Source organism: Puma concolor, chromosome A3 (genome assembly GCF_028749965.1).
Source record: "Puma concolor isolate L17-30 chromosome A3, mPumCon1.1.hap2, whole genome shotgun sequence".
Taxonomy (NCBI): domain Eukaryota; kingdom Metazoa; phylum Chordata; class Mammalia; order Carnivora; family Felidae; genus Puma; species Puma concolor.
The window spans coordinates 41,249,588-41,265,682 of NC_141669.1; the positions used below are offsets into that span (position 1 = coordinate 41,249,588).

Genomic DNA, 16,095 nt, shown 5'->3' on the forward strand with positions numbered 1-16,095 from the left:
GAGCCTGATTTTAACGTAATCATCTCTTTAAAGGCCGTTTCTCCAAATACAACTATATTCTGAGGTATGGGGGTTGGTGACATATGAAACTTGAGGAGACACAATTCAGCCCATAACGCTCATCAACATTTAACTGACACGTCAGTACGGGTGCTGAGTTTAGCCCATTGCGTTCTTGTCCCCAAAGCATGTACCAATACTTTTGACCAGTCGAGTGAACCAGGGAGCTTTCAGCTGGGAGTCCGAGTTGCACTTGACATGGCTCGTTCATTCATGTGCTCATGTGTTTATTTAACAAGCATCTCCTGGGTGCCTGTCAGGTGCTGAGTGCCAAGCCAGGTGCCAGGGATTCCAGGGCATCCTGACACCTGACCGTGAACTGTTTATGGTCTGTAAGGGGAAATAGACACATGAATAAATAGATGTGATGCTGTATGATGGGTATAATAGGACAAGTCTACACCACATTCAGTGGTGGGATAGGGTGATCCACATGGCTGTGGACATTTGAGCTGAGTGTGTAATGCCATGAAGAATAATAGCTGACATTCATGGGATCTTTATCTTGACTGTGTGGTGGGCTAGGTGCTATATGCTTTACTTGGGCTATCTCAACAATAGTAATTTCAACCACAACTACAACCGGGTTGTTGAGCCATTATAACCCCGGGAGCAAGCATTATTGCCTTCATTTTACTGACGAGGAAACGAAGGCCTGGGGACCTTGTTATGGACTGAATGTTTGTGTCCCTGAAAAATACATATATGAGAGCCCTAACTCCCAGTGTGATGGTATTAGGAGGTGGGGCCTTTAGGAGGTAATTAGGTTTAGATGATGTCATTGCGGGGGGGAGACTGTCATGATGGGATTAGCACTCTTATAAAATGAGGAAGAGAGAGGAGGGCTGTCTCACTTCCTCTCCACATGTGCCATGAGGAAAGGCCATGTGAGTGCTCAGTGAGAAGGTGCTCCAAGCCTGGTCTACAAACCAGGAAGAGGGCCCTCACCAAAAGCTGAAACTGCTGGCACCTTGATCTTGGATTTTCCAGCCTCTAGGATTGTGAGAAATAAATGTCTGTGGTTTAAACCACCCAGTCAGTGGTGCTTTATTGTAGCCACCCAAGCTGATGAAGACAGAACTAAAGGAACTTGCTCAAGGTCTTATGGTCCTAAGTGGCAGAGATGGGGTTAGAGGCTACGTTGGTATAAATCTCAGCAGAAGCAAGGCAGGGAGGAACAAGGAAGAAGCAAAGAGGGACAATAGGGGGTGTCCTGCCCCTCTGTGCCTCTGCATCCTCATCTGTAAAATGGGACGACAACAATAGTACACACGTCTTAGGAATGCAAAGTGCTTAGAAGAGCACCCGGCACGTAGCGAAGGCCAGGCATGTGTTTGCTCTTATCACATTGTTGATGGATTTCACAGATGCAGGGAGGTTAGTTAGGAGATTGTTACTATGATCCAGGTAAGAGATAATGAGGGTCGGAGTCAGAGTGGCAGTGGGGAGAAGAAGCTGAAAAATTTGAGAGTTAATCACCATAGGGGCGCCTGGGTGGCGCAGTCGGTTAAGCGTCCGACTTCAGCCAGGTCACGATCTCGCGGTCCGTGAGTTCGAGCCCCGCGTCGGGCTCTGGGCTGATGGCTCAGAGCCTGGAGCCTGTTTCCGATTCTGTGTCTCCCTCTCTCTCTGCCCCTGCCCCGTTCATGCTCTGTCTCTCTGTCCCAAAAATAAATAAACGTTGAAAAAAAAAAAATTAAAAAAAAAAAAAAAAATCACCATAGACAATAAGCAGTTGGTGGATATGATGATATGATGTAGTGGGTGACAGAGAGAGGTCTCCAGCTGGCTTGGGTGACATTGTGACATTGGCAGAAATAACTAACACTATGTGCTAGGCTCTGTGCTAAATGTTCCTCCCTTTGTATCCAGAACCTCACCCAGTTTGATTATTTTTTCATAAGTCATCACAGAGACCTACCAGCTTGGCTTTAGAGAGCACACAGTCCTTATGACTTGCTCACAGAGTTTAAGGCGTCCAGGAATCTCCCTTGAATCCCAGGACAAATATAGAAGTTTTCTGAGAGGTTGGCTGATAAGTTTGCAGGGGTGAGGGTGTCACCACAGTACGGGTGAACTGGCCCTATGAAGAGGATCCCAGGGAAGGCTGCCCAAGCCAGAGATGTAAGGAAAGTGGAAGTCAGATCTTAGTTAATCTGCAAAGTCAGGAAGATCAGCCAAAAAACAGACCCTGATTTACACCAGCAGCCGGTGCTTCATGGGCAGGGCCAGGTTAGCTTCTGGGTCTGGGATCTCCTTGGGAGAGAAGGAAAGAGAACGAACCCCCAAAGACTAAGAGTTTCTCCCAGAGGGGTTGCATGAGGCCCTGGGGAGATGTTGAGCAGGAAGAGACCGAGTTCCCTTTAATGTGCTGGAGTGGGAGCCCAAGTACTTCCAGAGAAATAGAGAAAGCTGTACCCCTGCCCCCATGGGGGTTGTATATTCCCTGGACACATACAATGGAGAAGTCTGTCCCATATTTTGGTCTTTCTTCTGTCCCAGTGTCTGTACGTTTTTTGTGAATGGGCCATGGCAACCATCACAGCCTCAATATGGTGACCCTTGGGTGACGGTGTTAACTGTGCTCTTTAGATTGCACGTCACTGGGACTTCCTTAAAGGAAGGGGGTTGTTTTGGGTTGCGTTTCCAGGGAAGCAGACTCTGAGCTGATTTCACGTGCAGGATATTTTTTAAGGAATGCCCTAGGATGAACTCCTATGGAGGGGGGAGGAAGGAAGTGAGATGTGCAGAGCGAGAATTCAAGCTTGGACAGCCTCAGTAACCCCAACACCCTAGGGGGCCTTTGGAACTAGAGTTGTCCCAAGATGGACTGAGATGGCCTTCAGAAGGGCGAGGTGGTTCTCTGAGCCTGAGACAATACTGAAGGCCTGGCACCTGTCTGTCGACAGTGCCCTAGCCAGCTGGGGCAGTAAGGAGGATGTGGGCAGTGCCTCTCAGTGTCCATCACAGGGGATTTAGAGTAAGAATACCTTCGGGCTGGAAGTCGACTACTGCCAGCAGCCCTCAGGAAGTCTGAGTTTCTGCTCCACTCCCCGCACCCCCCACCCCTGACTTTTATGACACAGTTGCTTCCCTCTTATCTACTGTCTGCTTCTGGCCTGCTCTCTCCTGGGCACCACCTGTACCACCCTTAGCATGTTCTTCTGATGAAGTTCTGGAAGAGTTACTCACGTTGACCTAGGACTGTAATTCCCAAACTCTTCCCTGGAACGCTGGTTCTGGAAATGTTATTGTGTCTTTCAAAAGCTGGGTGATACCTATATGCAGGTTCATTGTCCTCCCTTCTTTTGTGTATGTTAAAAAGAAAAAGAAACCTCCTTAATAGAAAATGTAAATGAGCCTATCTCCTTAAAGAAAATGTTAGCTGGTAATGAGAGGAGGAGGTACAAGGAAGTGGGTGAAAGTCTGGATTCTGAAGTTAGAATGTGTGAGTTTGAATCCAGCCCCTAGTGCACGTATGACCTCAGCAAGGGACTTAGCCTCCCTGGGCTGAGCTCTGATTTCCCAGCAAGTGCCATGAGCAGGCTGGCCCCTGATAGTTGGGGGCGTTGAGTGTCTGGCATATCCATGGCAGTTATTTTACGGGAAAATATCAAGCATGAAGCCCAACATGTATTTTTCTTTTTTAAGGAAAGTTTTTATTTAAATTCCAGTGAGTTAACATACAGTGTAATATTAGTTTTGGGTGTACAGCATAGTGATTCAATGCTTCCGCACATCTCACGGTGCTCATCACAAGTGCGCTCCTTAATTCCCATCACTCATTTCTCCCACCCCCAGCCCCCTTTGGTAACCATCCGTTTGTTCTTGAAGTCTGCTTCTTGATTGCCGCTCTCTCTTTTTTCCCTTTGCTCATTTGTTTTGTTTCTTAAACTCCACATATGAGTGAAATCATATGGTATTTGTCTTTCTCTGACTGATTTTGTGTAGCATTATACTCTCTATCTCCATCCACATCATTGCAAATGGCAAGATTTCGTTCCTTTATACGGCCGAGTAATATTCCTTATTGTATATATATGGCAAATATTCTTTATCCACTCATCCGTTGATGGACACTTGGGTTGTTTCCATCATTTGGCTATTGCAGAGAATGCTGCTATAAACATCGAGGTGTGTGTATCCCTTTGAATCAGTGGTTTTTAAAAAACGTTCATTTATTTTTGAAAGAGAGTGAGTGGAGAGGGGCAGAGAGAGAGGGAGACAGAGAATCCCAAGCAGACTCTGCACTGACAGCCCCTATGTGGGGCTTGACCTCATGAACTATGAGATCATGACCTGAGCCCAAATCAGGAGTCAGATGCTGAACAGATTAAGCCCCCCACGTGCCCCTGAATTGGTGTTTTTTTTTTTTTTTTTTTTTGTATTCTTTGGGTAAATACCTAGCAGTGTAATTGCTAGATCGTAGGGTAGTTCTATTTTTAACTTTTTGAGGAACCTCCATACTGTTTTCCCCAGTGGCTGCACCAATTTGCATTCCCATCAACAGTGTAAGAGGGTTCCCCTTTCTCCACATCCTTGACAACACCTGTTGTTTTGTGTTGTTGATTTTAGCCAAAATGTATTTTTAAAAAGTTGCGCATGTATGTATACAAGGACCAACTGGAAAAAATAATTTTAGTGATGCCTCATTTCTGGGAGAGTATAAAATACATTTTTCTCTGTAGGTCTAGATCTTCTTGGAGTAAGTGTGTGCATGCACACTTGGTGAAAAGCTGCTCTTGGGCTAGAATTTCTGGGCCCACAAGGAGGTGCCACAGGGACCTTAGGAAGAAAGAAAGCAGATCTCTGACCCTCTGGCCAGGATGGCTTATGGCTTGCTGGTGGGAGGGGATCTGGGCCGAGATTCTCCCTTACTGAGGCTACTGACGTTAGTCTGTGAGGCCAGGCCCCGTATGAATTGCCATTCATGTGGCAAAAAGAACTTACTATCCCAAAAAACAACAGCCCTCTGGCAAGGAATGAAAGAAGCAGAAACGGAGATGCCTCCCCACTCGGTCATAAAAGTATCAGTTGCCAGAAGCCAGGGCGGCATTCCAAAGGCCGGTGGGGTTTCAGGGGCCAGATGGGGGTCACAGCAGACAGACAGCGGAGAGATGGTGGCTGGGGCTGCTGGCTGCGCATTGCATCTCTCAGAGACCGGCCAGGCCAGCAGCACTCTGGGCCACTGCTCCTAACAAACAGATTGTAAGAACAAGAATGATAATCCCGATGGTTTCGTCAGCACTGATTTTCTTCACTGCATTATTCTCTGAATGTTCATAAAAAATGGCATTTGGGGGGCACCTGGGTGACTCAGTCGGTTAAGCGTCTGACTCTTGATTTCGGCTCGGGTCATGGTCTCACGGTTCATGAGATCAAGCCCCGCATGGGGCTCTGCACTAACAGCATGGAGCCTGCTTGGGATTCTTGCTCTCCCCCTCTCTCTGCCCCTCCCTCTCTCTCTCTCTCTCAAAATAAGTAAATAAACATTTTTTAAAAATGGCATTTGGCCATGCTATGAAGAGCTGGGTAGCTGGTAGGAAGAAGGAATAGATTGTTGGGTTTGGAGTGCAAGGCACACTCTCAACTGGGCTAGTCAGAGAATACGTCCTCAGGAGGCATTCAGTTAAAAAAAAAATCATGACATTAAAGACATTATAGAAGTTGTGATTTTTGTTAAAAAAAAATTAGCAATAGGGGGTGCTTGGGTGGCTCAGTTGGTTAAGCATCGGACTTCAGCTCAGGTCATGATCTCACTGCTCTTGAGTTCAAGCCCCACAGGGCCCCTGCTTGGGATCCCCTGCCCCCCTTTCTCCCTGCGCCTCCCTGGCTTGCGTGCTCCCTCGCTGTCTCTCTCAAAAATAAATAAACATTAAAAACATCAGCAACACAGAAGCATGATGAGTAAAAACTAGAGACCCTCTTTCCTTCCCTCCCCCACCCACACCAATCCCACTCTCTCCCTAGAGAAGTCGTCAGTTTGGTGTGTGTTCTTCCATTCCAGAACATAAAAGTGTGCCTTATTCCTTCAACTGGGCATGTATCTTTTCATTACAAGGATTGTTTGATATTTTTCACTGTGATAGTGCTTCAGTGAACGTAGCTTGGTGATTCCCAAACTGTGGGGTGTGTGTGTGTGTGTGTGTGTGTGTGTGTGTGTGTGTGTGTGTGTGTTTTCACATATGTGTCAATATTTCCTTGGGACAGATCCCTACAGTGGAATTTCTAGGTCAAAGGGCACGCACATTTTAAATGTTGCCAAACTGTGTTACAAAAAGGTTTTATTTACATTCCTACTGGATATTGCCATGCCTTTATTGTTGTCAGTTTGAGAGGTAAAAATTGCACCTAGTTGTTTTAGTTTCCTTTATTAAAAGGATATTTATTCTATTTTTTAAATTGTGGTGAAATATACCTAACATTTACCATTTTAATCATTTTAAGTGTACAGTTCGGTGGCATTAAGTATATTCACACTGTTGTGCAACCGACATCAGCATCCTTCTCCAGAATTAATTTGCTTTTATTGGATTAGCTAGTGAGGATCTTTTTGTTTATGGACTAGTATATTGTTCCTTCTCTTTGCTTGTCCTGTTTTCTCCTTCCCCCCTTCCCTTTGTTTCTTTTGCCTTTTTATGATCTTTGCAGATTTTCTAACTAGGTTGATGTCCTTTTCTTTCTTTTTTAAAACTTAAGAGATTTCCTGCATTATGAGTATTATCTATCTTCAGCTTTATATTTCTGGCTTGGCTCCTCATATATTATATTGGTTTTAATTTTTACGACATCTCTGCAAGATAAGTATTATTATTCCCATTTTGCAGATGAAGAAGCTGAAGTTTAGAGAGGTCATGTGACTTTCCTAAGGTGACATAGCTAATAAGTGGCAGGGATGAGATGAGCTGGCTCTGTCTTGCTTTTCCACAGTCCCAGGCCAAAGGGAAACTACCTGAGGCATTAAGACTCTGATGGTGTCTGGGAAGGCCGGGGAATCTCAGGGAGACTTCAGGGGGAGGCTGGGAGGATCTAGAAGCTGGCGTTGCTGAGCATGGAGGAGACCAGAGAGAGGATCCTCTCTTCCCGTTGTTCTTGCTGCATGAAGGGCCATCAGAACACTTCTGGCGTTTGGGTCCGTGGGTGTTCAGTCCCCCCTTATTACTGTGGCTACAGAGCAGAGGCCAGAGGGTGTGGTCTGGTCTTTTCTGGGCACTAATTCCCCACAGTTTCTTGTTCCTCCTCTCTCCCACGTCCAATCAACCACCAAACTGGGTGGGTTTCACTTCCTCAGTGTCACTTCTCTTCTCTTTGTCCCCTGCCAGAACCAAGCCCAGGTCCCATCGTGCCTCCTACCGGGTCTTACCATTTGTACCCTGGCTCCCTCCAGCTCTCCTCCGTGCTGAAACGTACATTTGATTGTGTAACTCCTCTGCTTAACATGCTTGCACGGCTCACTGCTGACAGTGTGGGGTCTGCTTGGGATTCTCTCTCTCTCTCTCTCTCTCTCTCTCTCTCTCAAAATAAACTTTAAAAAGCTTGGATGGCTCTGTAGTGCCTCTCAGTTAGGCACCGAACTCCTCAGCCCAGCTCACAAATTCTTCACCTTCTGGCCCCTGCTCATCTCTCCCTTTCCCACCCTTTTCTGCTTGGGTCTCTGTGTCAATCAGACTAAATTCTGTGAACTTAGCTAACTCTCTCTTGTGCCTCAGGGACTTTGCCTATACTGTTTCCTCTTCTGAACTGTGGAATGCTGTTCCCTAACTCATGCTCAAATTTTAGGTCTCTGTTTAGACAACATTCCACTGGGAAACCCTCCCTGGAATGATGGGCTCGGTTATGGGCTGTGTTGTTGTACACATCTTACCACCTTGTGATTTTCTTTTTGTCAGCCGTCTGTTGATCCTGACTGCATACAAGAATTACCAGAGCTGCTTTTAAAATGCTGGTGCTGGGCCACATGCCCCTGAGATTCCAAGTTAACTAACCACCAATGGGGCCTGGGCTTCGGTTGTTTTAAAAGTTCCCCAGGTGATTCTAGTGTGCAACCAGGGGTAAGAACAGGGCCGCCTAGGAAGCTCCACAGGCCCAGGTGTCCTCTCTGTTGTAGTCATCATTCTAAACTCCTCACTGGGTCCTGGGCGGCCCAGGTAGTTAGTAAGTGTGTTGAATAAATGAATGTAGCAGTTTCTCTAGAAGGGATGCAGGAATCAATAAGGACAAAAGATAACACATACCAAACGTCTATTGGATAGCAAGTTACTGCTTTTTAGTGTTTCCAGAGAACAATCAGCAAACTGTCCTAGAAAAACTCCTCAGTTGGGGCACCGAGGTATCTCAGTTGGTTGAGCCTCTGACTCTTGGTTTTGGCTCGGGTTGTGATCTTGTGGTTGGTGGTATTGGGCCCAAGTTGGGCTCTAAGCTGACAGAACGGAGCCTGCTTGGGATTCTCTTTCTCCTTCTCTCTCTGCCCCTCCCCATCCCCCAAAAGTAAATAAACAAACCTTAAAAAAATAAAAATAAGTAAAAACTCCCTGATCATTCAGGTCATTTTTAAAAACGTGCACACTTTTGTTTACTTTAGAATCACAGTAAAAATTACACATTTAATCACGTGTGTGATTGGTTCCCCTTTGGAAGTCTCTCTTCCCCAGGCCTCCTTGAAGCCAAATGCTACACTATCAGAGGCCCCAAAACCCACCTCTGAAAGATTGATGTGTAATTTTAATTTCATGAAAAATTTCTTGAAATTTTCATTACTTATGAATAGTAAAATACAATAAAAATTCCCCGGTCAACATCTCTGCTGTGTTTCTCTTTTCTCTGCCCAGGAGTCTTCTGCAGTTTCCTTGTCTCCAGTTTCTTCTTCTTTCTTCCTTCTCTGAAAAAAAAAACAAATTCTCATGGACATCCAACAATTCAGCTTTTTCTCTCTGCTTGCATGATCTGGGTCAGGAGGAAGCCAGAAGCCAGCTGAACAGTGACCAGAGGCTAGCTCCATCACTCTCCTCAGTTCATGCTGTTACGTGCTTTCTGTCAGGAATCATTCACACAGGCAGCGGTTTTGCACCAGGCTCCCAGGAGCAAGGTACCGTTCACCTCAGCGCAGCCTTACCCATGTGGCATGTGGGGAGGGGGGTGGGCAGGAGAGCAGGCACAGGGGAAGAGAGTAAAAACGTGTCAACATAAGGAGAACTTCTCTCCACGCAAGGTCTGATGTAAGACCATTGGAAGCACAAGGGATGGCTTGGGGGCTGGCCAAAGTCGCCCCAAGTAGACAGACAGGTATCAGTGCCAAAAGCCAAAGGCCACCAGGGACACACCTGAAGGTGAATTAGATGGACTCACTGCTCTTTGCAGAGAGGAAGAGCTCATACCTTGGGGCATCTCAGTGAGAAGGTACTGGGAGGGCTTGTTTTACAGTTTGACTCGTTTCCTTAGGTGATTTGGGGGAAGGTTCAAGGAAGCAGGGCTTAGCTCTGGGTTGGGTGTTCTGAGGAATTGGGTCTCATTCCGAGTGGGCATCTCTATTAACTTGCTCGGGTTACCATAACAAAATACCACAGACTCGGTGGCTTAGACAACAGAAATTTATTTTCTCGCAGGTCTGGAGGCCTGGAGGTTCAAAATCAAGGTGTCAATGAATGTGTTTTCTCTTGAGCCTCTTTCCTTGGTTGGCAGAGGGCTGCCTTCTTGCTGTGTCCTCACATGTTTGTCCCTCCGTGCCTCAGTGCTCTTGGTGTCCCTGTTGTGTGTCTAAATTTCCTCCTTTTACAGAGACAGCAGTCAGATCAGAGTTGGGCCTATAGTAATAGCCTCATTTTAACTTAATCACTTCTTTAAAGACCCTATCTCCACATATAGTCACATTATGGGACGCCTGGGTGGTTCAGATGGTTAAGCCTGTCATGATCTCATGGTGTGCGGGTTTGAGCCCCGTGTCGGGCTCCGTGCTGACAGCTCAGAACCTGGAGCCTGCTTCACATTCCGTGTCTCCCTCTCTCTCTGCCCCTCCCCTGCTCATCCTCTATCTCTGTTTCTCAAAAGTGAATAAACCTTAAGAAAAAACAACAAACAGTCACATTCTGAGGTACCAGGGTATGGGCTTCAACATCTGATTTTTTGGGGGAGCCACAATTCAGCCTGTAACGATACATTCAAATATCTTCAAATATCTTGTCTATATGGTAGGGGAAATAATAAAGGCTAAAGTAGGGATTTGTGAAGAAGGAGCAGTCACTCATTAGCCAGGATATGAGGATGTCTGGTCCCTTTTGTGGTTTGGACCAGGTTCATGTTTTGTCTGTGTTGAGACATGATTATGGAGTCATCTGGATTTTGTCTTCATTATAGTCATAGAGTGGCCTTGTCCAATGTTGATCTACTACAAAATTGTTTATGTTCAATGGGAGAACACCACAGCCTGGCTGTGGATAGTGTCAGCTGGTAACAACACCAAGGTGACACCCATAGAGCTAGACCACTCCCTGCTGTCAGGGGAGGTTTCTTCTTGCCCGTTATCTAGGTACACACAGTGTACTTGCTAAGCAAAGGCAGCTGTGGGGTAATTGCTACCTTTTCCCGCCAGAAATTCTGGTGCCAATACTGGGTGACCAAGAGAGAGTGGCAAAACTCTGGTCCCCTTTTGGTCAGGCATGGGGCCCGAAGACGTGAAAGTGCAGGAAGTAGGTCTTCTGTTGCTCACTTTGAGCACACCCTCTGATGGTGTAGACTCTGTTGGAATACCTGGGTATTCCTTGGCGCTCTATTTTACTTGGTGTGTTAGTTTTCTTTTCTTTTCTCTTTTCTTTCTTTCTTTCTTTCTTTCTTTCTTTCTTTCTTTCTTTCTTTCTTGCTTTCTTGCTTTCTTGCTTTCTTGCTTTCTTGCTTTCTTGCTTTCTTGCTTTCTTGCTTTCTTTTTTAATGTTTTGTTTATTTTTGAGAGAGCTCCAGCCAGGAGGGGGAGGGGGACAGAGGATCTGAAGCTGGCTCCATGCTGACAGCAGCAAGCCCAATGCGGGGCTCCAACTCACGAACTGTGAGATCACGCCCTGAGCCGAAGTTGGAAGCTCAACCGACTGAGCCACCCAGGCGCCCCTGGTGTGTTAGTGTTCTGTTGGCTGTGTGACAAATCACTAACTCAGTGGGTTAGAATAGCACCTATTTATGATCTCACATTTTCTCTGGGTCAGGAGTTCAGGCTTAACTGGGTCCTTTGCTTAGGGTAACCCCAGACTGCAATCAAGGTGCTGCCCAGGACTGGGCTCCTATCGGAGGTTCTACTGTGGAAGGATCTACTTCTGAAGTCACTCAGGTGCTTGACAGAATTCATTTCCTCCTGGCCGTAGGACTCGTGACAGCTCATTTCGTCAGAGATGGCAAGGTAGAGACTCTAGCGAGATTGGCAGCACACTCCTGTGTAATCGTGTACAATCCATCATTTTTGTCACCTTCCATTGGTTAGAAGCAAGTCACAGGTCCTGCTCGCACTTGGGGAGGGAATTAAACAAAAATGTGAATACCAGGAGGCAGGATCAAGGGATCTACCCTCCACCCTGGGGGCTGCCCTGATCATTTTGGGAAATCTGCAGTGTGTTAAGTGATTCAGGATTTAGATGGCTGCAGATCAGTCAGGCTGGCCAGCCAGGCAAGGCAGGTGCGGTGGAAGCGACAGCAAATCCTCTGGGCATCCTGAAAACTTTGTTTTTGAGGGAAGATCTGATTTGGGGGAAAGGACAAAGAGGACTCCAGGGTATGATTTCCTCGGGTGACTGCTATGAAGGGGACAAGCTTCACAGATTTGTGTACATTCAGGAATCCATTGTAGGGGCACAAAAGGAAGAACTAAGAATAGGTGGACGTAGGAAGGTTGCCAGGGTATCAACTGTACATGAAACAGAAACAGAAAGAAGCAGGGAAAGGTTTAGGAACATCCAGGTCTCCGGCAATGGGCTAAAAGAACAATACCCAAGTGAAGGAGTGAACTGGATATCGAAACTGTGAGATACCGAACTAGATACCGAAAGGCAGAGAGGAGGCTAGCGGAACATTCAGCATCTCCTTCTTTTTACCTTTTTTTTTTTTAATGTTTATTTATTTATTTTAAAACTTTTCAATGTTTATTTTTGAGAGAGGGGGGCACAGGAGGGGCAGAGAGAGGGAGACACAGAATCCAAAACAGGCTCCAGGCTCTGATCTCTGAGCTGTCAGCACAGAGCCTGAGGAGGGACTTGAACTCAGGAACCGTGAGATCATGACCCGAGCCAAAGTTGGCCGTGAGCCACCTAGGCACTCCAGCATCTCTCTCTTAACCACAAAGTGGAAGCCAGGAAAGCCATCAGCCTAGAAGATAGGTAAGGACCAGGTCATGCTGGCCTGCCTGTCACCAGGTCTGGGGTAGCACTGTGAAGTGATAGGGGCCTCAAGAATGTCTGTACAATGTATAGAGAGTAGATGTGATTTTATTGAATGTTTGGACATTGGGTGTCTTACAGAATAAATTCTACTTAATGATGGGTCTAAGGCAGGCAGCTCCACCTAGAAAAATATTAGACCTGAAGAAAATTGTTCATGCACTAGACATTTCAAGTCCAGTGTATGACCATATCCTGGACTGTAAAACAAGTCCCAATTAATATAAAATGATTGCAGTCATACAGACTATGTTCTCTGATTGCAGTGGAGCTAGATCAGAAATCAGTAACAAGATGTCTAGGAAAAATCCATAATTTGCAAATTAAGCAATATATTTCTAAACTATCCATGGTCAAAGAAAAAAACAAAACCACCAGAGAAATCAGAAAGTATTCCAAACTGAATGATAATGAAAATACAGCTTTTCAAAAATCTGGGCAATGCAGCTAAAGCAATGCTTAGAGGAAAATTTATAGCTTTAACATGCTTATATTAGAAAAGAAAGGCTTAAAGTCAATGACCTAGTGTCTCACCTTAAGAAGCCAGAAAAAGAAGAGCAAAATAAATCCAAAGTAAGTAGAAGGAAATAATACAGGTTACAGCAAGCATCAATGGAATAGGAAAGAGAAACGATGAAAGAAAACAAACTCATCTCGTTTTATTTTTTTTTAATTAAAAAATGTTTATTTTTGAGAGAGAGAGAGGCAGAGCACGAGCAGGGACGGGCAGAGAGAGAGGCAGACACAGAATTCAAAGCAGGCTCCCGGCTCCCAGCTGTCAGCACAGAGCCCTACGTGGGCTTTTGAACTCCCCAACGGTGAGATCATGACCTGAGCTGAAGTCAGATGCTTAACCGACTGAACCACCTAGGCACCCTTCAGTCTGGTTTTATGACACATTTTCCCTCCCCTCTTCCTCTGGCCCCAGCTGACTGATTGAGACTCCATTTGGAGTGGGGAAAGAGTACAAAGTAGTAATAAGTTAATTACTTCCTTTAGAGTTCCGGGTGCTTTCATCTCACACCTGGAGAGAGCATTTTTGCCAGCAGGCGGCAGCATTGGCAACCTGAAAACCCGGACAGGTTGCGCTGCGGGTCGGCTTGTGGTCCAAGGCTCGCTGACAAGCTGAACGGGTGTCGTTTGGAGACAGGAGAGTCAACTCCGGAAAGCAAACCCCCACTGAAACTTAGAACAGGAAAAAATCTAGCGATGTCACAAAAACACCTGAAGCCTAAACGTCTGTGAAATCAAAGCTGGAAAAACGTGGCTTCTAAAATACTCTTTACTGGAGTATTGCAAATGGGCGTCTGAGGCTCAGAAAACTCCCCCCCCCCCCCCCCCATTGCGTGTAAATCTGGGCCTCTGCGTCTCCTCATTACCTTATGGCTCACAGTTTCCATCGGAGTCTCAAAATGGACAGGGACTTAACAATTAAGAACCCCTGCTACACCACTCAGTGATCACGCCACAGTCTGGGCTGTACCTAAAGGTTGGTAAAGTGCACTCAGGGCTTGGATGGGAGGTGGCAGAGGCTGGGCACAGTGGCTGAGCTAGTGGCTTTGATAATTTTTTCTTCCTGAAGGCTCAATGCTGTGAATAAGGCTTTAGGGGCAGAAAGGGAGCAAGTCCGTTTTGCAGGCCTCCTATGTGTACCAAACAAGATGCTTTCCATAAATGTCCTCACTTAACCTTTGAAGGAGTCCTTTGAGTTTGGTGTTCACATCCTTAATATTATTCCCCAACCCCCTTAAGACGACACCTAATGGAGTGCTGGCTTTTGTGGTCCCAGATTTTAAGTGTATGCACACACAGACTATTCCCCTCTTTTAACAGACAAAACTTGTAGGCGATTTCTTTTGTTTAAATGAGCTTTCCTTTGAAAAATAGCCTGTCATTTGTTTCTTTGGTCTGTCTCTTGCAATCAAGAGCCACTCTCAGAACTGGCAGCATAAATACAGAGGTAAGGGTAGGAGCCAGTGGGATCTGGGGGGAGGTTGGAAGACAGTGCTGGGACTTCACTTTCCCGTTCTGGCCGGCTCACGAGGTGGCCTGTGGCCCCGCCAGGGTTTGAGCGGGAGAAGCCTGGCCCCGGCTCCCGAGGCTGTCTCCGCGCGGGGCGGAGGGGCGGCGGGGTGGGGGGTGGGAGGTCAGGGCCCGGCCCCACGTGGCCGCCGCCGCCGCCCGCTCCCCGAGCCCCGCCCGGAGGTGGCCGCGCGAACTGCAGACGGAGCAGACGAGAGGCGCGGGGCTGCCGGCGAGCGCCCCCGGTCCCCCGAGCCCCGAGCGCCATGGTGGGCGCGCGGCTAGTCCGCAGCTCCGCGGCCGCCGGCTAACGGGCGGGGCGGCCACCGCTGCCTCACTCTGTCCCTCCGCGTGCGGGGCCTCCGAGCCGCCGTGGCGAGGATGAGTCTCTGGGGCTGGTTCCTGCTGCAGACCCTCTGCCTCCTGCCCACGGGCGCAGCCCCGCGGCGCGGCGCGCCTGCCTCAGCCAACTGCGAGCTCAAGCCCCAGGTAGGGTGCGCGTCGGGCGCGGGCGAGGCGGCTTCCCCGCACCTCCCCTGGGTGGTTACCTTCCCAAGCCTGCGAAGCACCGAGCCCTCGGATCCGGAGCCACCTCCCCCGTCCGCGCCTTTTTGGTGGCGCGTCCCGCCGCACCCCGGGGTCCCCTCTCTGGAGGGGGCGCAGTCCCTCGGCCGCGTGAGACCCTGTCCCCAGCTCTCGCCATTGGTCAGTGCAGCCGAAGGGGGTCCCGGCGGGGTGTCCCGGGTCTCTCCAGCCTGCTTCGCGGGCGTTCGGGGACCTTGGGTGGATGAGTCCGCTAAGACCGAGCGGTGCAGGAGGGACTTTGGCACATTTACTTTGCAAGTTTGTTCTGCCTTCTCATCCTTAGCGTTTAATTTCTCCTGCTCTTACCGAAATGGTAAGAGCGCCCTGCAGCTGCTTGCTTTAACCTTCGTAGAGTCAGTGCCTGAGTTAGAAGGGATTGGGGGGAGCTGAAGCCATCCCCCTTGTTTTACCGATCTGGGAAATTGAGGCTCAGAGAGGGACATTTGTGCCCCAGGTCACAGAGCGCATTCGCGAAGTAGCCACATCTGACAGCTTCGCGTTCACGCACGGGCGCTTCCTTAGACATTCTCAGGGGCGTTTTGCAGGTGAGCGGAACCCAGCCGAGGGAGTCCCAGTGACCTGCCCCGGTCAACCTCACCCTATGGGAGCAGAAGCCGAGCAGAAATCGGACAGGTCTAGCGTCTGCGAGCCTGGCCCTCTTTCGAGACGTAGGTTTTCTTCTCCTGATCAGTTTTCTTATGCTCGAAATGTTCTGTCGTTCTGAAGTTCTTTTTCTGAGCTCCGTGGCGGTTGAATTTTGTGAGTTTGTATTGGTGGGTCTGATTGCTGGGTCCCCGGAGCCGGGGAGGTGATCCTAGACCCGTCCTTCGGGTGGTCTGTGCGCCCTCGGACACCAGGGTCGCCCCACCTTCGGTGACACCTGCGCAGCATCCGGGGCTGTGTCACCTCTGGCTAGTGGTAATTTTATTCATCGTCCTAACCACAGGAAAGGAGAGGGTGACCTAATTGAGGCTTCCTGGTGCAGGGGGCTGACCGGGGAGCCACACTGATTTCCTTA

General features: G+C 48.0%; 1 protein-coding gene across 8 annotated transcripts in view; it reads left to right on the forward strand.

Moving 5' to 3' along the window:
* Positions 1 to 16,095, forward strand: part of TRABD2A (TraB domain containing 2A) — an 83,756-nt gene that overhangs the window by 13,418 nt on the left and 54,243 nt on the right. For 4 of the 8 annotated variants that reach the window (XM_025932392.2, XM_086700729.1, XM_086700728.1 and 1 more), the window contains exon 1: positions 14,662 to 14,981. The exons of 2 other annotated variants lie outside the window; for them this stretch is intronic. In XM_025932392.2, the coding sequence (XP_025788177.1) occupies positions 14,874 to 14,981 (108 nt within the window). In that variant the 5' untranslated portion in view covers positions 14,662 to 14,873. Of the gene's footprint in view, positions 1 to 8,901; positions 9,146 to 14,660; positions 14,982 to 16,095 lie in introns of those variants that run through there. 2 more of the 8 variants (XM_086700727.1, XM_086700732.1) reach the window with 2 other exon arrangements.